Consider the following 24,184-nt stretch of genomic DNA (forward strand, 5'->3'; position numbering starts at 1 on the left):
TCTAGGTGCCAAGCGACCATAATGAGTGGAAGCATTATGTAGCGTAGGCTACGGGTAGGATTGTATCTGAAACGGTCTGCCTGTGTGATTGGCCCAGTTACTCCTCTCACTGTCATGGGGCTTATGACAGTGCCGCTCCATGGACATCACTAGGGTGCTGGCAGATTGGCACCTGTGTGAGCGAGATCGGAACTCGGCCAAGAGGCACATGTAGGAAAAATAAAACCAGCACTCTCAGGGGACATTGAGAGGCCATTTTTTAACACAGAAGGTTCTGCCTTTCTGAAGATCTCTTCGGTGTTGGATGGCCTCATACACCTGGTGAAATTGAACTTAGATCTCCTCCTCCTCCTCCAGAGAATTTCTCTGGTGGCTGTAACGGGGCAGAACACTAACCAGGATTAGTAGTTGCTCGGGTCATTTAAAAGGAGACTGGTAGAACTCACGCAAATAGTGTATAAGGAACAATCCTCAAAGGCATGCACGGGGATGAACTTGATTTAACTATTTAAATTGGAAGCTCTTTGGGCAGGGGCAGTCGTCTTGTTCTGTGTTTTGCACAGTGACTGGGATTCCAGATGCTGTGGTAATACAAATCATTTTTAAAAAGGGTCTATGATGTAGGAATTGCTCTGGCTGAAGTTCTGTGATTTTTGCTGTCTGCAGTGAGCCATCTGTCTAGGGGTAGTCTTAAACTGTGGGACTTGTTCTCTTGTTAGTACATGGAGCTGAACCATCCCCTTGCTACAGCTCAGAGCCTCTGGTGGGATGGAAGGCATGGGGCCAACTTCTGCCCTTGGACACCAGCATGATTTGTTAGTAGAGGCAATGGGAAGGGGTGTGTGTGTGTGTGTGTGTGTGTGTGTGTGTGTGTGTGTGTGTGTGTGTGTGTGTGTGTGTGTGTGTGTGTGTGTGTGTGTGTGTGTGTGTGTGTGTGTGTGTGTGTGTGTGTGTGTGTGTGTGTGTGTGTGTGTGTGTTTCTAAGGGGAGAACATAATCCCAACTATACATATAAAATGATGGGGTATAAATTAGCTGTTACCGCTCAAGAGAGAGATCTTGAAGTCATTGTGGATAGTTCTCTGAAAACATTCACTCAATGTGCAGCGGCAGTCAAAAAAGTAAACAGAATGTTGGGAATCATTAAGAAAGGGATAGATAATAAGATAAAATATCATATTGCCTCTATATAAATCCATGGTACGCCCACATCTTGAATACTGTGTGCAGATGTGATTGCCCCATTTCAAAAAAGTTATATTGGAATTGGGAAAAGGTTCAGAATGGGCAACAAAAATGATGAGGGGTATGGAATGGCTGCCATATGCAGAGAGGGTAATAAGACTGGGACTTTACAGTTTGGAAAAGAGACGACTCGGGGGATATGATAGAGGTCTATAAAATCATGACTGATGTGGAGAAAGTGAATAAGGTCGTGTTATTGACTCCTCATAACACAAGAACTAGGGGTCACCAAATGAAATTAATAGGCAGCAGGTTTAAAACAAACAAAAGTTGTTTGTTTGTTTTCCCACACAACACACAGTCAGTCTGTGCAACTCCTTGCCAGAGGATGTTGTTAAGGCCAAGACTATAACCGGGTTAAAAAAGAACTAGATAAGTTCACGGAGGAGAGGTCCGTCCATGGCTATTAGCCAGGATGGGCAAGGATGGTGTCCCTAGCCTCTGTTTGCCAGAAGCTGGGAATGGGCAACAGGGGATGGATCACTTGATGATTCTCTGTTCTGTTAATTCCCTCTGGGGCACCTGGCATTGGCCACTGTCGGAAGACAGGATACTGGGCTGGATGGACCTTTGGTCTGACCCAGTATGGCTGCTCTTGTGTTGTAATTTGACCAGAATATGGCCAAGGGGCATCTTGAACAGTTAATGGTCATTATCAAGCTTTTGCCACCGAAATAGACTGTTGAGCTATCAGTTATGGCATGCAGTGGCCAAGGAACCTATTGGCCAACTAATCTCTAAGCTTATATCCTACATAAACACACATGAATGCAAGTTATATCACTACCTTGCAAGGGAACCCTACTCAATTTTTGTTGTGGCAGCATAGAGGCTTGTGTGAGCTTATATTCTTGAGGTCTGTTGTGTCAATGAATGGAGACCCTTGCTAAGAGTAAACACCATCACTTTGCAGTTCTCATGGGAAGATCTCCAAGCACTTTAGCCCGATTCCAATAGCTTTATCCATGCTGTATATTACCTTACTCTTCAAACAACCTCACTGAGATCAGTGGGACCCTCTGTGGAGTAAGGCTATCAGAATCTGGTCCTTTGTTAATGTTAATTAAGCCTCACAACCCCAGCCTGTCTGGGGAGGGTGTCATTCACCCCTATCTTACAGATAGGGAAACTGAGGCATAGAGCAGGGAAGAAACTTGACTAAGGGCACTCAGTGACAGAACCGGGAATAGAACTCAAGACCCTAATGCCCAGGGTTGAGTTTTGCAGTATGCGGAGCCTCCTCAACTCCCACTGACTTCAGTGGGAGCTGAGGGCACTCGGAGCTTCAGTCTCCTGCTTTAACCCGGAGACAAGGTGTTCCCCCAAGTCACATGTGGTGTCACGGTCTCAGTCTAGAACAGCCTTTAGGCACCTTCATACCTGAATAGCCCTGCTGCAGTGAATGGGACTGCTCGCTTGCTTAAAGCACTTTGCTGGACTGGGGCATAGAACTAGCCAGAATGCTGAAATTAGAAGAAATGACCAAGTTAGAACGACTAGAGGAGGTAATTAAAGACTCCCTGGCAAAATGAAAGGGTGAGCTCCAAAGATTTAAGATAGTGGCAGTGACCAGATGTGTGGGGGGAATTATCCTAGGGCCAAACAACAGTGCCAGTTACACCCTTTAACAATAGTGTTAGTGTTTTAGAGGTTTCCCATTAACTCCGTGGAGGAAAAGGGGGGGAAAAGAAGTATTAATGGTGCCAGACCTCGCGGTAGTTTTTATCTGGCTGTCCGCCCCCCAGGAGCTCGTTTGATGGAGAAACCCGAACCCTGATCTCAATCTGCCCCCCCAGGCCTGATTAGAAGCAACTTGTGCACCGAGGGGAACGGCTGCTGCATGACTTGGCTGAAAGTCGTTTGGCTGCCGCCCACAAAAGATGTCTAAAGAAACGGCAGTTTCAAACAGCCCAGGACAAAAGCGGCTGCAAAGGTCATGGAGTTGCATGTCACACGCTTTGCTAAGCAAAGGGCTCGGGAGAGAAAAGCTTTAGTCAATTCATTGGTGCCTTAGTCCTCCTACCGTAGGAGATGTATAGGTTTGCCACTTAGGGAATGTTTCTAATTTATATACTTTCACTCCTTGTCCTACATCTACAGATCACTTCAGGGTGAGATTTATAAAGGCAAAATGGGTAGCTAAGCATCCACCTTCTATTGACTTTCAGCATCTAAGTCCCCTTTCTGCCTCGGCAAATCTCCCTCTGTAGTATTAATGCTTCTCTCAGACGGCACCTTGCAAGTGGAAATCTCAAAAGTCTTTACAGACACTAACGAAGGAAACCTCCCAACCCCCATGTTACGGTGAGGCAGCGATCTTTGTTATAGCCGCTGTTACAGGTGACGCACGGTTACACAGCAAGTCGGTGGCTGAGGAGAGAGAAAGGAACCCAGGAATCCTGCCTCTCAGTTTCCTGTTCTGAGCTTTGAGCACGTCCTCCATCCAGAGCTGGAAATGGAACCCAGGAGTCCTGACAGTTGCTGCCAGTCTAACCACTGAGGCCCCCTCCCAGTGCCTGACATATTAAGTGTTAAGTAATAATGCCATTAAAAGCATCCCATGCAGAGCGATGGGGGGAGCGTTTAACTGCTGGAACTCATCAGAGGCCAATGCCACCTTTATCCCCAAGTGACCTATTTCTCCTTGCAGGGGGAAAATGCTTCCAGGAAAGAGACACAAAGCACTAAAAGACAACAGTGGGATGGCGTGAAAGCGGACCTGTTTCCTGGAGTGCCACCTTAAGGCAACACTTCTGGAAGCAGGGACGCATAAGCCATGCCCTCCAATCAGCCAAAGTCCACACAGGGAGGTCTGGTGCTAGGGCCAGGTCTGGTCAGTTCTATGAAGCTGCTTATATTGCCATCAGCGCTGGAGCATCTGAGCACCTTCCACCAGTGCGGCTGTTCGCACGCTCTCACCCTCCCCACAGTCCTGGTTTGTGGTTATTGTTTAGCTGCTTGAAACCAAGCATGGAGCCTTGATCACGAGGTACAGAATTCTGAGCTTTATGGACCCTCCCTGCCCGGGTACCTTGCCTGGCAGTGACTAGAGGCATAAAACCTTGCACTGGGCTCACTGCAAAACCTGGGAAGGAGTCTGTGGAGGATAGTGGCTTCTTTGGTGCTTTCAAAATCCCGGTGAGGAATCTGGAGAAGTGTCCCCAAGATATGACAGATCCCCAGGTGTTGTTGCTGGTAGTAAGTAATACTAGGTACTGAGAGAGGTTTTTCCATCTAAGGATTTCAAACTGCTTTACAAAACTGACAACTATTATCCGCATTTATAGATGGGGAAACCGAGGCACAGAGGCTTGGGTTTTTTGAATGTGATCACACTGCAAGTCCAGGGCCGAACAGGGACTAGAGCCCATGCTCTAATCACTTCCTGCCTCTTTGCTGTTTGCCATCTCACTTCCAGCCTTGAGTTCTAATGGCCAAAGCAGAATAAATGGAACCAGGGCCGTGGGGAAGTGCGTTTTGGGCTCAGTCTCTCATGAGAAGTAGCGTTAGAGCTGATTCAGGCCACACCCATTAGCAAGCCCTTTCAGGGGTCTCCAGGGAATACAATGCCTGGGGCTGGTCAGCTAAGCCACGTGCAGAATAGTGCTCATGGACTGTACGGCGAGCAGCGAGTGTGCATGAGTCACTGGGCATGCATATTGCATATTCCGGGCCTCGCAGAAGGGAAGGGCTGTGTGTAAACATACTTGAATAAGTGTCTGTTGTTTAATTTGAAATCACGCCTTTGATAACTGTTATTGTGATTGCAGGTGGATTGAAGAGGCGGGGCAGTTCAGGGAAATGGAGCTGGGTAAAGGGTAACTGTCCCTCCGGGTCCGAGAGAGCGTGCCTCCTGGCAATTAGGAGGAGAGAGGGACACTGAGGAAGTGTATTTTCCTCCTGTAACCTCCTGCCGGTGGTGCTCTGAGATTGGCTCAGTCAAACAGCCCCATTTTTGTAGCTGCCACGGTCGTGATTCTACATGTCCCTCTCGGAAGGGGTTGTAGACAGTGGTGTAGTCCTCAGTGGGACGATAGAGAGGCCGATAGGGGACTGGCTGGCTTGGGGGCTGGTAAAGGGATACAGAGACTCTCTCGTTTTCAACTGTCTGGCTTGAATCCAGCCGTGGCTGGGAAGGACCAATAGTTAACTTCAGCTGGTGACTGTGACCTGTGGGAGAGGCATTGCTGGTTTCAGGCCAGAGCTTAGAGTACAGTTATCCGTGTGACAGAACCAGCACTAATCCAGTGCCGTTACTAGCAGCCTCTGCAGAGAGGCTAAGGTCAGAACAGGGCTCCCAAAGGTGGGATGAAAAAGCATCTGTGCTGTCCCTGCTCTGTGAAGGGAGGACATTCATCTTCAGAGCTGTCCAGCAGGTCCCTGTCCTCAGCACTACATTCGCTTCATGGTGGTTGGTTTCTAACGGGCTCCAGAAGAGTTGAACTAACCCTGTTTAATCCACAACTCAGTGCAGTAAGAAATACCGACACCAGCTCAGTACTTCCCTGCAACCGGACAGCTGGAAGCACTTCAGTAATTTATAGCTCACGGGATGTGACGAGTGCACCGTTCTAATGCCACTGCCAGGATTCATTCCAATGCATGTGCAGGCCCCATCCCAGGGAGCTAGTCTCATGCAGGGTATCGGTGAGTAAGCTGCCACTTACTCACACAGTTATTTTGGGCACTTAGGAAAACTGGCTGCTAGATGGTCAATTAGTCTCCACCTTAACTAGAGCAGTGCTACTGCCCTACTGTAATTTGGCTTGCAAGCTTGGATTGTCCATCTCCGCTGCATCGCAGCAAGCTTGAATTCATGGGGCTCAAATCTGTTTTCAAATGCACTGGTGCTACTGCAGGGAACTAAGAGCAGAATTTTGGCCCCCTGTTCTCTAAACCCATCCAGCCCAATGCACCTCTGTTGAAGGCTACCACTGTTCTCCTGAGGTGGTGACACTTCATCTTCCCAAGGAATCTAGTTCTGCTGGCCAAATGGTTCTAAAAGTTATTAAGCTTTTCCCTAAGAGCTAGTGTCATTATATATGGCTGATTTCCCCTGGGAAAAAGTTAGGGACCTATCAAATGTGTTTCAAGTGCTGAAATTTGCTGCTTCCACTGAACTATCCATTAAAAGCCTGATCCTGCAATGGACAAGTATGCTGGCCCCGATCCAGCCAGGCACTTAAGCATGTACTTAACTTGAAGTGTTCGAGTAGTCCCATTAATATCAACAGGAGTACTTACAGTTAATCAGATGCTTATGTGCCTTGCTGGATGGAGGGCAATAAACCACAGGACGCAGCATCAGGCCCTACATTGGTTAACATCCCAAAGGGTGAAATTTACAAAAAAGGTGGCATGATTTGTTTGTTTCACAAACACATTAGGCTGCTGCTTCTCAATGTATCTTCCTCAGATGCTTAAACACTGAAGGCCTGATTCTCATTTATAGACCAACTTTAGCAACTATCTTAGCACCCAAGTGCCCTGCCAGCAGCTTTCCAAATCCAGAATGTAAATTGGCTCCCACATCTCCATACTCTTCAGCTACGATGGGCAGCTCTACCTGTGTGAGCTTTCGCACACCAAAAAGTGGCATCTAATACCAGGCATGAGTTGAGTCATGTCTGCCTCTGCGCTATTATAGATGACTCATGTCAACAGCATTAGGAGCCTTTGTTTTCAGGTGTTTTATGGGAGAATGTTATTCCAGGGTATCAGTTTAATAAAAATAAGACTCTGCATTCCTATAGAGCTTGTAATCCCAGGATCAAAGGATCTGAATCCCCTTTGTGATCATTTAATGAATTTAGACTTGCAGCGAGCTGGGTCCGTGTTATTAACCCTGTGTTAGGGAGTGGTAAATGCAAGTGAAGAGCCGTTAAGGCCCAAATTTTGGAACTTGGCTGGAGTCAGCGGGAGCTGGGGGTGCTTGGATCTGCTGATGATCAGGCCACTTTTATTTAGGCACCTAAAAGTGCAGCTAGACACCTGCTGGGATTTGAAAAGCACCAAAGAAGGTTAGAGTCAGAGATTCTGTGGCCAGAAGGGACCATTGTGATCATCTGGTCTGACCACCTGCAGAGCACAGGCCATAGAATTTCCTCAAAAGAATTCCTAGAGCCGATCCTTTAGACAAAGGCACCTAACTCTCATGGAAATCAATGGGAATTAGGGGCCCACCTTGCCCAGGTGCTTTAGGAGCTGCATCTTTAAGCACCTAAATATCTTTGAAATCTGGTTTTAGTTAAGGACTGAGTGGCCTAAGGGTGTCAGACATCCAACACCCATTGAAAGTCCATGGGGACTGACTGAACCCCATCAGCTCTGTCCAAAATCCCAGCCCTAAATTTGAAAACTGTGGCCGAAGGGATTTGCCCAAGGACAGGCAGTGAGTCAGTAGCAGAGCCAGTAAACTCCCAGTTTATCAGAGCACAATCCAGATTACAGTGCGGGAAGGGAGGGAGACAAGTGCATCTGCTTGGAGCTTTTTGATGAAGTTAGATGTACAAAAGAGCAAGGACAATTTCTGCAGGCCCCGCCTGGGTCCCTGCTGAGTGTATATATAATTCTGGCTGCTCTCATTTAAGGACGTCTCCTCCGTTCCACTTCTCGCTGAGCTAGCTGCACGTGGCTGCAGGGGCAGTGGAGGCTTTTCCCTTTCCAGAGATCAAGTCCTACATCGCTCCCTTGGGATTTACTCAGGCTGAGCCCACGCTGAAGTCCACGCTCGTTCTGCCAGGAGTATAACCTGCCCAAGGGCCTCACGACCAGGCTCTGTGTGTGTTCTGCATACCCGCGTTCCCGGTGTGCATGTAGCCAGCTGGGAGGGCAGAGTACAGGCACTCTCCCTTCTCGCGTATCTCTAGCTTCCTCCTCCTGCTACAGCTGGGGAACGGCAAGGCAGGAGGGGAGACCGTAATTAGCTGCTTTAGAGGAAGTGTGTACACATAGGAAGCCTGGGCTACAGATAAGGGGGGAACCCCCCTAATTTGCTTGCAGTCTAACTGCTCCCGTTTGACTACAGTAAAGGTTTGTTTGAGCAATCTGCCCCCTTGGGTAATAAAACCCCCAAGCCTGATTGAGGCATTGCACTTGCGCTGCCCCTGTGCATGCTGTGCAAAATGCAGCTGCCCTCCCTGCCCCACTTCTCTGTATCTGGCTCCCCCTTCCTCTCTGCTCCCTTCTTTCCTTTCCCTTTCTGGCCTGTGCCTACCCCCTTGAGACTCTAGCATCGCCACGCTCTTCTGATGCCAGGTCAGACTCCAGCAGCACACCCTTACTTCTAGCAGCACACTGCAGACAGTATGCTGGCCTTGGGCAAAGTGTCTCTGTTATCCACTCTCCTTCTCATCCATGCTACTGGCAACCCTGTGTGTTCAAAAGTCATGAGTCAGCCTCCCTCACCATCCCCTGTCATGAAATGGACTTAAGATTGTGAGATTTGAAAATAATACACATTGGGCGGAGGGGAAGGGTTATTTACTTTTTGGTTTTTGAGCCTCTAAGCTTTTCTCTGCAACCAGAGGGCTAGGGACTTGCTTTTCTTTTTTAAATGAAAGCTGAGTGTCTTGGATTATCCCATGACTCCAGGAGCTGGTGCCTGAAGAAAACCACCAATGCTCACAAGCCTTGTGATGATAGCTTGGGAGCTGACAACAGTTGAATGCACTTCTGACGTCATTTACAACTCCAGCAGCACAATCGTCCTCCTTACGGTGCAGCACTGGTTCACAGACATTGCATTGGTTCAGTACAAGGCCCACCCCATTCCCTGTCCTCTCCTCCAAAGCCTAGTGTAGTCACTGGGAGTCTTCCTCATGGGTTTCATGGACTTCGTATCAGGCTCCCAGTTTAGGGGATCTGTCTGTAACCCACATCCTGGCAGTGGTTACTGGATAGAGCTATGTGCGACCAATTCCCAATAAACTCAACTACTGGAGGGTCGTGCTCCTCCAACCTGCTGCTGAGTAGAATGGGGAGAGGGCCAGGCAGAATCAGTGTGGCAGATAAAACTTTATTACTATTAATTTAGGCCCCCGTTGTGCCAGGTGCTGTACTGATGTCTAAGGCGCCTGAGAGCTTCTGATGCAATAGCTTTAAAAGACATCCAAGGGAATTAAACAGGAAGCTGCTGCGTCCCTGTCCCAGGCTTCCAGGAAACAGGGAATGAAGAGGGAGAGGTCAGAGGTCACTTGAAGGAGGTGTTGGTAAAGACTTGGGTCAGATTCTGACCTCTGAGACACACGGGTGTCAATCCAGAGTAACCCCACTGGCTTCTGGATTTATACCAGTATATCCTGGCTCTCTCTCTTTTAACCACCTCTTCTCTGGTCGCCGCTTGCCCACGCCTCCTATTTCAAGGATGTGGCGGCATTTTCCTCTCGTTGGGGTCTCAGGTTGTCCCCGTGAGTTAGAGCAAAGTCCAAATTCCTCTGGATGGAGCAATCGAAAGGAATTTTCTGCAACCCTACCGAGGTATCTCCATGCTGAGCGGGAGCAGCAGCCTCTAGGGGATGAGAGAGGAGTGTAGTGCAATCCTCCGCCTGGGCAAGCCAGTTAGTGTCTTATGGGAACCAGAGACCTCAGAGTCCCTGGACTCCATTATCAATCCCCTAAACTGTCATGTCCCCCTGCAGGCTTGTGGCAAAACCACTCGTGAGATTACTTCGGTGCAACCAGGTGGCACGATCCTGCGAGGAAGGGTGGGGGGTGGTTAAGGCATTGGCCCGAGACTCATGAGATCCAGTTCCATTCCCAGCTCTGCCACAAACTCCTGGGTAATGCTGGGTAAATTGCTTAATCTCTCTCTGTCTCAGTTCCCCCTCTGTGCATGAGGGATATTGATGACGCATTAGTTGATCTCAGATCCCTTGGAGTCTGCAGCCTATCCGCCTTCCTCCAGCCACTCCACAAGTTGTCCGCTGGCTGAATTCAGCCCCATTGCCTTAAGCAGCCTGTGGCAGGGGGGGAACAGCCTCTGATTTCTCTGAAAACATCTGCTCTATGTGCAGCAGCAATCAAAAAAGTGAGCAGAATGTCAAGAACTGTTAGGAAAGGGATAGATAATAAGACAGAAAATATCATCATGGCTCTTTATAAATCTATGGTACACTCACACCCTGAACACTGCATGCAGATCTGGTTGCCCCATCTCAAAAAAAAAAAAATTAGAATTGGAAAAGATGTACCGAGAAGGGCAACAAAAATGATTAGAGGAATGGGACTACTTCCGTATGAGGAGAGATTAAAAAAGACTGGGACTTTTCAGCTCAGAAGAGAGATGACTGGGGGAGGGGGTATGAGAGAGGCTATAACATCATGAATGAGGTGGAGAAAAGTGAATAAGGAAGTGTTGTTTACTCCCACACATAACACAAGAATGAGGGGTCACCCAATGAAATTAATAGACAGCAGGTTTAAAACAAACACAAGAAAGTACTTCTTCACACAATGCACAGGTCAACCTGTGGAGCTCCTTGCCAGAGGATGTTGGAAAGGACAAAACTGTAACAGGGTTAAAAAAAGAAAACTAGATATTTTCATGGAGGATAGGTCCATCAATGACCATTAACGGGGATGGGCAGAGATGCAACCTCATGCTCTGAGCATCCCTAGCCTCTCTTTGCCAGAAGCTAGGCATGGACAACAGGGTGGATCACTCAATGATTGCCTGTTCTGTTCATTCCCTCTGTAGCACCTGGTATTGGCTACTGTCACAAGACAGGATACTGGGCTAGATGGACCGTTGGTCTGACCCAGTATGGCCGCTCTTATGTTCCCTGTAGGCAGACAGGTGCCTACCCGAGCATGCAGTTTCCCGCAGCATGTCTCTCCCAATGGCCAGGATGGAAGGATGAAGTAGCATAGCAGGTGTGGCTTGCCTCACTGGAGGAGCTTGTTCCCCAGTTATGCCTGGTCCTCCTTGCAGGGCCTGGGGGAGATCCTGACACCTATGAGGTGTTGTGTTTAGATAGGGTGTGAGGAATGTGGAGCAGCAGTTGAGTAACCTCAGAGGAGAGGGGGGCAAAACAGGGTGTGGCTTTGCTTTTGCAAGCCCTCGTCTGTCAAGTTATTTTGTTTGGCAGAACAGAATCTGGGCATGTTCTGGATCAGGTATCGTGGGGAGGGAGGTCTGGCTTTGGTCTGTTGTTTGGCGAAGTACAGCTCTACACTCAACATGATGGCATTTCTCTGTCTGTCTGGAGCTCAGTAATGTCTAAACACCATATCTGATCAATGCCAAAATGTCAGGGAAAGTTCTAGACATCAAAGGGCAGAACACTATGGATTTTCCTGAAAATCAGCAAAGCCCCAAAGAAGGAAATAGGGGGAACATGGAGCCCTGGGCATTTGGTGAGCAGACCTATCATTTTTAATGAGGTCTGTAATTGTCCGTAGATCAAAGCGTCGGTTGATGTCATCTGTTAATGGCTTCCTGCATAATACCCTCATTTCATCTCTGCCCATTATCTAAATGGAGTTTTAAATATTGACATCCTGAATGACTTATCTCCCAGGCAGAAAGAAAAGACTTATTTCAACACTTTAGAAATTATACAAGCTTAACTAACTACTTACGTTTTTACGTATGCCCCTAAAACTGAGGGGACATACCCAGAGCCCCAGAGGCGAGGGGAGAATGGGGGAACATGCAGAGACCTGGGCATGAGGGAGGTGGTATTGGGGTCCCTGAAATAGAGAGGGATGGAAGGGGGGCACACAGCGACCTAGTGAAGAAAATGGAAGGATGTGCATCCCTGTTGTGTGCAGTGAGCTTAGCTGACAGAAGCACCGAAGTGTGTGATCCCCTAGTTTTTAGTATAAACTATTTGTCCATAATAGCACTGGCTTGAAGTGGTTTCCATTATATACAGGATTTACAGTTTGGTTCAATGGCTCTCAGCAATCTCACTATAAAAATTGTTCCAGCACCGCTGCATAACAGTATTGCCATCGCATGCTCTTTCCCAGTAATAATATCAGATCGTTAGCTTGGAAATAAGAGGAGTGGTGGCTCTTGGAGGACCCACCGAAAGCATGAAGGAAGGGGGCTGTAACACAGAATTGCGAGGCCCAAGGAGCACGGAGTGGCACATTTAATAAGACGGGAATGCTTGCCTAGCAAGTTATGTGAGCCTGAATTACCATATCAGGGCGGAATAATTACATACAAAGGGCCAGAGCCGTGCAGGCTAAAACAAGGGGACGGTTGAACTGGTTTGGAGAAGATGAGAACTGAGCTCGAAACTCCCTTCAAAATAGTTCGGTTAACTGGATGTGTTTTATAGAGAGGCCCAGGGCAAAGCCCTGGGTCCAAACGTTTCCAAACTTTTGGGAAAGCTCCAGTCTGGAGCCCATCTTTGTGTCCCATGTTTTCCTCTTGTACAGTTGGTTCATTTTTTTTCCCCCCACCAAGTTGTGCTGGGGCTAGAAGCAGAAGCTCCAAAATACTGCCAGGAATCCTACAGTTATTCCAGGAGGCATGATGGCTGTTACTAAGCCACCTATTTCTGTGCCATACTTAGCGTGGAGAGACTGTGGTGCCAAGTACGGGATTCCCCTTTAGTAGCACTGTCAGGATTTATATGTGAGATTTTGCAGCCTGGGTTGGTGAATAAGTCATGGAGGAGACGTGCCCTGAGTTCTAGTGGGAGCATTCTCAAGAGAGAACATCAGAAGCTTTGCCAGCAAGGCATATCTGCAGTGGTTCAGCCTAGTGGACTAATAGATGGGCAAGCGTGCAACCCATAACACTGGACAGTGGAAAAACCCAGGAGGTTATATATGGCAGAGGATCCTGATACGTGTAGGTTGATTGAGGACCTAACTGCTATGGTGATAGGTATTTATAGAGTCCAAATATCTAGGTAGACAACACAGGAAGTCATCTTGTGGATCCAGCCTTGTGTAACGTTAGTGATGTTTAGACTTGAAACATGTGACGATAGCGCAGCTTTTTTGGCAGCTCTGTGGTTTGTGGCGAAGCTGCTTAGCTAGCTGAAGTCTGGGCTGTAATGTGATTGTCTCTAAAATGTTGTTTGCTTGCTTGTTTTCCAGGCTGGTGGACGATCGGTGCGTGGTGGAGCCGGCAGCTGGCGATCTGGATAATCCACCCAAGAAGTTCCGGGGTAAGAGGCCATGTGGTGCCTGAGGAGCTGCTACTGTTGTGTTCCTTATGAAGCCTGCTACTGGGGCACGCTACCTTCTGCTGCAGAATGTGGGCACCAGCTTGCACTCTTCTATTATAGCAGTAGTACAGGCATCAATATTGCAAATCCGCCCCTCCTCCTCCTCTGTCAATTGGTGCCAATACTGGCAGCCTGAACAGAGAGGCCAGGGACTGAACGGCCTGTAGGTCCTTGGCGTCTCTCTGCATTAGGGTGGAATGCCATTTGTGCGCCAGTGTCGAGGAAGCTTGCCCTGCTGCCACACATGCTCTGGATTGACAGAGCTGTCAAGTCTCCAGGACTGTCAAGCTGGGAAATAATCATCCTGCTCCCTCGTAGCCTTTCCGGCTTCTTAGACTCATAGACTCTAAGGTCAGAAGGGACCATCATGATCATCTAGTCTGACCTCCTGCACATCACAGGCCACAGGACCTCGTCCACCCACTCCTGTAATAGACCCCTAACTTCTGGCTGAGTTACTGAAGTCCTCAAATCATGATTTAAAGACTTTGAATTACAGAGAATCTGCCATTTACACTAGTTAAAACCTGCAAGTGACCTGTGCCTCATGCTGCAGAGGAAGGCAAAAACTCCTCATGGTCTCTGCCAGTCCTTCCCAACCCCAAATATGGTGATCAGCTGGATCCTGAGCATGTGGGCAAGACCCACTAGGCAGACACCTGGGAAAGAATTCTCTGTAATAACTAAGAGCCCTCCCCCATCTGATGTCCCATCACTGGCCATTGGAGATATCTGCTGCTAGCACTCGCAGGTCTGCTACATACCATCATAGGCAGTCCCATCATACCATCCCCTCCATAAACTTATCAAGCTCAGTCTTGAAGCCAGTTAGGTTTTTTGCCCCACTGCTCCCCTTGGAAGACTGTTACAGAACTTCACTCCTCTGATGGTTAGAAATCTTCCTCTAATTCTAAGCCTGAACTTGTTGATGGCCAGTTTGTATCCATTTGTTCTTGTGTCCACACTGGAGCTTAACTTGAATAACTCCTTTCCCTCCCTGGTGATGTATTTATAGAGAGCAATCATATCTCCCCTCAGCTCTTTGCCTCTCATCTCAGAAGGTAGGTTTTCCATTCCTCAGATCATCCTGGTAGCCCGTCTCTGCACCTGTTCCCGTTTGAATTCATCTTCCTTAACCATGGGAGGCCAGAATATTGTTCTTGATTCCTCCAGTGGCCACTGGCTTTATGACTTGGAGAAACTGACTCTTACAGTGCCTGGGCTTTGCTGTGAAGGAAAAGGAGAATTTGTACCCCTCCCTCCCCAGCTTCCTTAATGGCGAGAGATGATGGTTTTCGTTTCTATTACAATAGCACGTGAGGTCAGGGCTCCATTGTGCTAGGTGAGGACAGTCCCTGCCTAAAGAGCTTGCAATCTGAATAGACCAGACAGATGATGAAATGGTCTATTAGCCCTGTGGAGAAGCGAGGCCCAGGGAGTCAGAGCCAGAGCAAGCAATTGAATCCAGTGTCTGGAGTCCCGCTCCAGTGCCTTCACCACAGTCCATCCTTCCTCTCTGAAGGTCAACCTGATATGAGGCGTGTTCTTTGCTGTGACTGCGTTCGTGTATCCTGGCTGTTGGTGGAGCAAAACCCCTCAGAGGAGGAAGGGATGTGTGACTGGGAGGGATGCAGAGACGGCAACAAGCCTCTGTGCTGTGGCAGGGTTTTTGGCTCTAGGAACTAACTGTGCCAGAGGCCTAGTGCTTGCCCTGCTTTGCTGCACCTCTCGGGGAGAGATTAAGTCGCTCTTTCATGAGGCAGGCAGGCAGGATTTAGGAAGATGCATTAAATCCCCATCCGTCCTTAGCTGTCACATTCCAGCCACTCCACCCCATCCTGGTGCGAGCCTCAGTCATTATTTCCCATCTCAGTGAGACGCAGCCGCAGAGTTTCCCTTTGTGAGCTGGCTTTCTGGATTCCCGATCCAAATGGAAAAGGTGATGAATCAAGCGAGGGGCAGGGCGGCTCCTGGCTTGTGGAAATGGGCTGGTGAAGCCAGAACTTTCCTCTCTCTTTCCTGGACACCTTTCATTTTCTAGCCCCTCTGTGTCCAATCCTCAGCTGCCAGCTCCTCTCCGGGTTGGGACTTGGGTCAAGAGTCAGGTCTCTGACCCAGTTCTTCCAGCCCCTAAGCCTGTGAGCTGAGGAGAGCAATGGACACTCGCTTCCTCTTCACTCCTTTTGGGTCGCGGCTCCGCTGCTTTCTGTGGTGTAAGCAGAGGTGGCAAGGCAAGTGAGCAGGGATTCTCAGCCGCTGGGATCTGCAACTCCCTCCTTGGGCCTGGCCTTCAAGGCACCTCAAGCTCACCATATTGCTCTTGAAGGAATTTGGTGTTCCGGGGCTGCCTTCCCTCCCACGCACGGCATAGCAGAAGGGAGAAGCGGACACTATTACTTGTCTTGTGGGTTGTGCCTAGGTGCCCCAGTCATGGCCCAGGGCCCCTTTGTGCCTGGCACCATACAGACATGGAACAAAAATGAGAGGCCCTGCCCCCAAAAGCTTCCAGTCTAAGAACAGAGCAAGAGACACCAGGTAGATGCAGACGGACCAATGGAGGAAGCACAAGGAGCAGCGAAGGCAGAGGTCACAGCACCCTCATTGCCAAGCTGATTGGAGGCACTACAGCAGAGAAGAGGGGTTTGAAGGAGGACAGCGAGAAGGTCTTGCAGATGCTTGTGTTGGGCTGGAAGATGTGGTCCCAGTAAAACATATATACAGTGCCTAGCACAGTGGAGCCTCAACTTGGTGGAGGACTCCAGGTGCGACTGTAGTATAAATGTTAAATAATAATTAATGGCACGACACTCAAACATCATCAGCTGATCCATACTGCCTCTAACTGGAGCTGAAGTAGCTGTATTCTCTCAGGGACTGAACTTTCCCTCCCCACCACAGAACCTAATACCGTGCTAACAGCTGGAGAATGGGAAGAATCCTTCCGCCGACTCCGCCTCAAAGAAGTCTTTCACAACAGGGCCAAGACCACGCACAATTGCCACATCCCCACATCACTAGAAAAAAGAATCGTCCGACTTGACACCGCAGAGCGGATGAAACCACAGTCTTGTTCATGACACTGATTGCTTCAGGAAAAAAACAGACTGCGAAGTCCTTAACAAACATCACATCCACCATAGTCTCGCCACTGCTGAGAGGACAGCTATACAGTCCCTGAATTCTAGCCACCAGATAATGATCAACCCAGCAGACAAAGGGGACACCACCATAGTCCTCAACTGTAATAACGACATAAACAAGGCCTACTGACAACTCTCTGACACCACCTACTATAAAGAACTCAGAGACCACCCCACACTGCAGTTTACCCAGGAATTTAAGAATATCATCAAATCCTTCCCAAAACAGCTCCAAGACCTACCAACTCATTCCCCATTAAACCACCCCAGAGACCTTCTACTTGCTTCCCAAGATACACAAACAGGGGAACCCAGGCAGACCCATCCTATTTGGCCACGGCACTCTTACTGAAGGAATATTGGGACTCATAGAAACCATCTTCAAACCACTCAGTGCACAAAGGGCTAACTTCCTCCACAACACAACTGACTTATTCCACAAACTCTACAACATTAACAACCTCCCATGGATGTCACTTCATTATCCACTAACATCCCTCACAATGACAGCATAGCTGCCTGTCCCAAATATTTACAAGACAATGGACAACCCTCAGATATCCACCGCAAACACATCATCAAACTCATCCATTTCATCCTCACCCATAATAATTTTACCTTCAACAGCAAACGCTTTGTCCAAACCATGGGAACAGCCTACTAGGATGGCTCCCCAATATGCCAACCTCTTCATGGGCCAACTTGAAGAATTTCTGGACAAATGCACCACCAAACCTATGATATACATGGGATACATAAGTGATATCTTCATCCTCTGGACAGATGACTTAAACTCCCTCCTAGATTTCCACCACAACTTCAACACCACCATCCATTTATTAAACTCTCTCTGGAACACTCCCACACTAGCATCAACTTCCTGGACACCGTGATCAGTGTCAGCAATGGATCCCTTCAGTAGGGCCGCCCAGACGGGTGGGGGCAAGTGAGGCAATTTGCCCCAGGCCCCACAGGGGCCCCCATGAGAATATAGCATTCTATAGTATTGCAACTTTTTTTAATGGAAGGGGCCCCTGAAATTGCTTTGCCTCAGGCCCCCTGAATCCTCTGGGCAGCCCTGCCCTTCAGATAACAATATACAAGAGACCCTGAATCAGCACACTTACCTTCACGGATCCAGTAACTACCCCAAGCACACCAAGAAATCTGCTATCTACAGCCAGGCACTCAGATACCACAGAACATGTTCCGAGGAGAAAGTCCAGGATATGCACCTTAACGCGCTTAAAACTGCCATCGCCAAACAAGGACACTCCACCAGAAAAGTAGATCACATCGTGGAACGGGCCACCCAAATACCCTGAGAGAACCTGCTTCAATACAGAAATAAAAACCCCTTCTGACTGCACACCGCTAGTTGTCACCTACCACTGCACACTGGAACCCATATAGGTTATCATCAAATGACTACAGTTCAAACTCGATGGGGACCCCATCCTAAAAAAAAAATCTTTCCTGAACCCCCTCTTCTGGCCTTCAAACAACCGCCCCCACACACCTCTCTAAGCTCATCATCTGAAGCAAGCTCCCCACAGACCAGGACACACCAACTCAAAGCGGCGCCAGAGCAACAGATGCAAAACCTGCAAACATATCTCCACTGATACAATGATCAGTGCCCACCACTAAGTGGGTGAAACCAGACCATCAATACGCTCTCGAATGAATTCCTACAGGAAAGACAAAAACACCATATTACCTGTGGGTGAAGACTTTTCACAAAGGGATTGCTCTGTATCTGACCTCTCAGTCATCCTCAAAGGAAACCTGCACGACACTTGCAAAAAACAAGCCTAGGAGCTTAAATTCATAACTTTGCTAGACACTGAAAATCATGGTCTGAATGAAGACACAGGGTTTAGACATGTGACTGCAGGAGTGTGAACGGGCCACTTCACCTTGAAGGGATCTTTAGAATATGTGCTCACTACTTTTACACTTAACTCTCTGTTTGATCTTGTATTTAGCTGTGACACTCTCCCTACCTTCCCAGACCTGAAGAAGAGCTCTGTGTAGCTCAGAAGCTCGTCTCTTTCACCATCAGAAGTTGGTCCAATAAAAGATATTACCTCACCCACCTTGTCTCTCTAATATCCTGGGACCGACATGGCTACATCAACACTACCTACAAATAATAATTAATGCAAACATTTCCCATTTTGCCCATGTCTGGGTAAATTGTGCTCCCCTCGTCACCCCCTGAGGCTGCCAGAGGGCAGTGCTGGGATGGCCAAATGCATCTAAGGAAGGTATAAACACACCTCCCCCATAATAGACCTCCTTGTGCATTATTAGTGTTTATGGCATGCATCTAAGGTGCTTGGCGCTGTGCAAAATATAAAGGAAGCAGCAGTCCCCACTCCAAGGAGCTTCTGTTTTAATTTGATTAGATGGTGTAGTCCAGATGCACAATACACCAGACACTCTACAGCATGGTGTACACTGCAAGCAATGCCGATATGGCGCAATACCACTGTGTCCCAGGGGGAGAGAAATTTTCCTCAGCTGCAGGTTATATTCTTGATGATGAATGTTGTTTGTTGTTTGTGTCTCTTTTATCCTGGCTACAGTAACTTCCAGTGCTGTGTGCCTAATCTTCTTTCAGATCTTAGCTGTTTGCTTTAATAGTGTCTTACAGCAGTGAGTTCCACAGCCATCATTACATGTTGCAGTAGGAGTTTCTCCTTGTATCCAATTGAAATAGAAAGTGATGGGCATTGCTTTCCGCTGCAGGACAGCTGCCATTTTGTGTGTTTGGGTTGATTGAGCGTGATCTGGGACACACCATGCACTTTCTATCTCTCTTTCTCTGTGTTCTCACATGCAGGTTTTACTCTGGTCCTCACTTAGTTTCCCTTGCTCTGACCCAGAGTAAAAGTGAGCAGTTTGTGCTTTGGGTATGGAAAGATGTGCAATGGGGACAAAAGCTCCTGAGCTTGGGGTGAAACTCTTCCCCCCCACCCCAACCCTTGTGTCCTGTGACTTTGGTGGGCTTTCTAGGTGGAACAGACCTTGCAAGTGTGTGGTTCTGCTTTGCCATCCTGGGGTTGCATACATTTGACTCTGAGAGCAAAAGCCAGCGAGCTTTATGCAGCCCCAGGACACCATCCTGATGCCAGTGGTACCTCTTGTCTTTGACTTGGATGGGAGCAGCCTAAGGTGATCATGGTGAAACCTGTGCTAGCAGTTTAGACATCATGGTTCCTTGTCCTAACAGCCAGGAGAATCTCACTCCCTAGAGATGGGCCTGGTTCAAAATCCTGGATCCAAACTCCTTCAGACTTTGAAGGTTCAGTTCTGGCCCAGCCCTTTTCTACTCCACAGTGAATCAGACTATAGTGTTCAGCCCCTTGTTATAATGGCTAGGAAAGTAGCAGTCACATACATTTCACTGTGAAAGAGGAGGGGGAAAAAAACAAACAGTGATCCAGATTGTGTGTTACTCCATTGTCACTCTTGGGCAAGGCACAGGCGGGGGCTTAAGGTGACTTTAAGCCTTCTTTGAATTCTCTGCCTTCTGTGGCTGTGCAGGGCCCTGCCTGGTGTAAGTTAGAATAATCTCCGGGCTGCTCTAACTCAGTGGTTCTCAACCAGGGGTACGCGTACCTCTGGGGGTACACAGAGGCCTTCCAGGGGTTACATCAACTCATCCCAGAGATTTGCCTAGTTTTACAACAGGCTATGTAAAAAGCACTAGTGTGAAAGTAGAATGAATTATATTGTAAAAATAAGAATGGATTAAAGAAATGTTGTATGTACCTTTTAAGCAGAAATAAGAAATGTTGAAATACAGGTGCCAGGAAAAGAAACATTAGGCATAAACAATGGTGCTAATGGTGAAACATTAACAGAAGATGGGTAATAGTTAGTAAGGAAATAAGATCTGCATGCCTAGCCCAGGTAAACTTATCTGATTCTGCTTCCTTTGTTATCTTGTTAAGTTCTCACCCTTTATCTGTATAAATAAGATAGTTTGTGTCTTGCATGGTGCTCACATTATCTGGGTGTTATTAGCAGAGCGCTGTGCTAATAAAACAGAGTGGTCTGACAAACTGAGAGTCCTGAGTCTAACTTTGACACTAGCAAAGTCAGCACAAACTAAAATGTCATTCAGACAGTCACTTGTTTATACAGCTCTAGATACTGTACACGGAAATGCAAGTACAATATTTATATTCCGATCGATTTATTGTATCATTATACGGTAAAAAGGAGAAAGGCAGCAATGTTTCAGTACTAGTGGCTGTGACACTCTTGTATGTTTATGTCTGATTTTGTAAGCGAGTCGTTTTTAAGTGAGGTGAAAGTTGGGGGTGCGCAAGACAAATCACCCTCCTGAAAGCCTGGAAAGGTTGAGAACCTCTGCTCTACATTCTGCCCTGCTTCCCATAGCCCCTAGGGGCCCCAGGAAGCAGAGAGTAGCCATGAAGCACTGCATTCCGGCCATGCGCTGATCCAACCCCTATGCCGGGGTGCAGTGCTGGTATAGAGCCCTTGCACCACACGGGGATTCTCAGGGAGCTGTTTCTGCCCCCTTTAAAGCCCCTTGCTGCTGCCAGAGCGGCCTAAAGGGGGTGTCATGCAAGTGAGAATCTGCCCAATGATTTGAAAAATACCTTGGGAGTCTATCCCTCTAGCTGCCCCGAGGCTAGAAAGGCAGAGTTCAGCTGTGTAGTGCCTGGGCTGGCCAGGGCAACACATCCTTCTGAACGGAGCCTGGCAGGTCCTGTTCGCTTGCCTTTTTGTGGTTTCCCCCCCAGGCTCCTGTGAAAGGCACAGCCCCACGCTGAGGCACGTTGGGAGAAAGCAAACAAGGCGTTTAACTCCTCCACGGTGTTGGGCAGATGACAGCATGTGTGTGATTTTTTTTTTTAATGGACTTTTGTGTGGGGGGTGTAACAGACAGCGTAATTGCTGTGTGTGAGTATATGGAACAAGGACATGTGGGGCGTGATTCTGCCCGGTGCTGAGTGCTGCCTGTCAGGTGCTGTGCACACTCAGCATCCTGCAGGGGCTCAGCACCTAGCTGGATTGGCCAGGCCTGAAACATTTCAGCAATGTATTTGCTCCTGTGCTCAACCTTTGCACTGGAAAATTCTAGTTCCTGCTCCTCAGGGGGTTTCTCCAGGTGTTTAAATTCGGTTCAGTTTAACCCCTGCCATGATCTACTTGAGCACAGGTGTGCTGCCCTGGGTTTGCTCCAAGGAGTGCAGTGGTGAAACTAACCTAATGCTGTCTGAGAACTTCCCCCAGCCTGCCACTATCAAGTCTTCCCTCCCAGAGGGTTGGTGGGTGAAACAGTGGTTAGATCACAGGGCTGGGAGTCAAATCCTGCCTTTGCTACAGGCTTTCTGGTTTCTGTGTGACGGTGCGCAAGGCACTGTATCTCTGTGCTTTGGTGGCCCTGTCTGCAAAATGGGGATAATACTAAGATGGGCATGAACTGCCATGTTCAGGAGAGCTGGGTGGGAAACCGTTTTCCTGGCCTGGGAATATTTTCAAGAGTTTTTTGCCCATCTCAAATTGGGATGGAAAGTTGAAATCTCAAATAGTCACAAACTGAAAAACTGGTTGGTTGGTTTGTTTGGGTCAATCAAAATGTTTGTTTCTATTTTTTCGTTTTAAAACTTTTTTTAGTCTAATTAGGTTTAATTTCAAAACATAAACCTGTTTTCCACTGGACAGCTTGGGAAGCAGCTTGGGAAGCATTGACAGTTTGGCGAATGGTTTTGGTCTTGGTAAATTGGCATTTTTCGATGCAAAACCATTTTGCAAAAATATTCCCGGCCAGCTCTAATGCTCAGCTCTGGATTGCAGATCCCTGGAGGTTGAGGAGTGGTTTTGATCTCTTAATAGCTCACAAGGCTCCTTTGCAACCTAATTAACAAATTAATGAAAGTACTCTGAAATCCTTGGATAAAAGCTGCTGGGGGCTAACAGTGTTTCTGTCAGTAACTCTGGTATAACCACCACATTGTGGGGGAATGTAGGAAAACGCCAACATAACTTCAGGTCTGTATAGGAGGCAGCAACACAGACCTCTGGTCTGGACTCAGATTCCCTGGCCATCTCCCTTAGAGTGGTATTTGGGCCCGGACTTAAACCCAGTAGCCACCATGAGGGCAGGATAGAGCCACCCCGGAGTCCCATTCTAGTGATACAGCATCACAAGGGTTCCTTGGCACGGGATATGCCATTAGCAAACAGACCTGTGAAATGAGACATGAAACCTGGCTTCCCTCCAGAGGCACAGAGAACTATGCCCTGTGCCTGCTTGTTTGTCACTCCCAGGTAAATAAATACATGCTCAACAGCAACGTGGGTCGGGCGCCAAGGATGGAAAATGATTTTCTTCTGTCTAAAGTTTCTGGGCTGCTCTTTCAGGAGCAATTAAGGAGATTGAGGCCTGTGATCTTTTCCTCCTCCAGCCCCTTCTGATCCCGATCAAAAATGCAGCCCCTGAGGCTTTCCCCCATAGGTATGACCTCGCTTTTCGATTCACAAAGCACAAAGTAGGGTGTCTGGATCATTCTGTGGTCCCTTCCATCACAAAAAAAACCTCTCAAGACTGACCAGCATAGGTGAAGTGGGCAGACTGGAACAATCTGGGAGGCTGTAATGCATCTATCTATGGCAGAGGATAGGTAATGTTGTCAGACAATTCACACATTTAGAGAGGAAGGGTTAGAGCCCTTGAACTTTGGCTCCCGACACACAGGCCTTTACCCAATGAGCTTAAAGAGCATTTTTGTAGCTACTGGTACCAGTAGTAAGTCTATTATCCTCTCTGTGAGTATTCACTAGAGGGCAACATTGCACTTACACTAAGACAGCATTTTACATGACTTTGTCACACTTTGACACCCACTAAAAGAGTAATAAGCTCCCACAGCTTCTGTGTCCGGGTGTCCTCCCTGCACGGTATACCCAACCGAAGAGAGATGTTGCTGCACTTCATGGACCGAATGTTCAGTCACTCAGAATCCTGGGGGATTTCCTGGTGAATTCAGAGAACAGTTGAAGTGATCGTCTTAACTGTTGTTTTTCTAGTTTTACTGCCAGTTTCTCTTGTTCTGTATTCCAAATACAACAGAGGGGAAGAACCCAATTGTTTAGAACATTTCACATATGGTCTTCGTTAATATTCTAGGGACCGCAGCTCTCAAGCTTTGGGCTGGATTTTGCTGTTGGTTTCCCCAGAGTAAATTCTGCGTGACTCCACATAATAGAAAGGAGTTACTCTAGATTGCGCTGCTGTAAACGACATCACAATCTCCTCTTTGGTGTTTGACTTGGCTCAGCATGTGTGCAGACCATGCGTTGGCGTAGCCAGAAGAGGTAGTAACTGTGTGCAGATAGGACCTGTTTGAGGCAAGTGTCAAAGTTTTTAAGTAACTGAACCTGTATTCCCTGTCCATGGTCCACCAAGGGCACCAGCTTAAAGGTTTCCATCTCCCAGCTGTCACCTCTGGGTCTCCCTCCCTCCTGACCGGGGTTTTTCCAAGGTGCGCAGTTCCCTCCCTACTCTGTGATATCCCTAGCAAGCCAGACTGGCTAAAAGTCCAGCATCTGCATGTTGCTTTCCCA

General features: G+C 48.0%; 1 protein-coding gene across 6 annotated transcripts in view; it reads left to right on the plus strand.

The window, feature by feature from the left end:
* Nucleotides 1-24,184, plus strand: part of ITPR3 (inositol 1,4,5-trisphosphate receptor type 3) — a 105,389-nt gene that overhangs the window by 20,392 nt on the left and 60,813 nt on the right. For all 6 annotated transcript variants that reach the window (XR_005597576.1, XR_005597577.1, XM_039534702.1 and 3 more), the window contains one exon: nt 13,306-13,376. Coding sequence is in view for 2 of the 6 variants with exons in the window: in XM_039534700.1 (XP_039390634.1) it covers nt 13,306-13,376 (71 nt within the window). In the remaining 4 variants the exon portion in view is untranslated. The remainder of the gene's footprint in view (nt 1-13,305; nt 13,377-24,184) is intronic.

This window comes from Mauremys reevesii, linkage group 4 (genome assembly GCF_016161935.1).
Source record: "Mauremys reevesii isolate NIE-2019 linkage group 4, ASM1616193v1, whole genome shotgun sequence".
NCBI lineage: Eukaryota > Metazoa > Chordata > Testudines > Geoemydidae > Mauremys > Mauremys reevesii.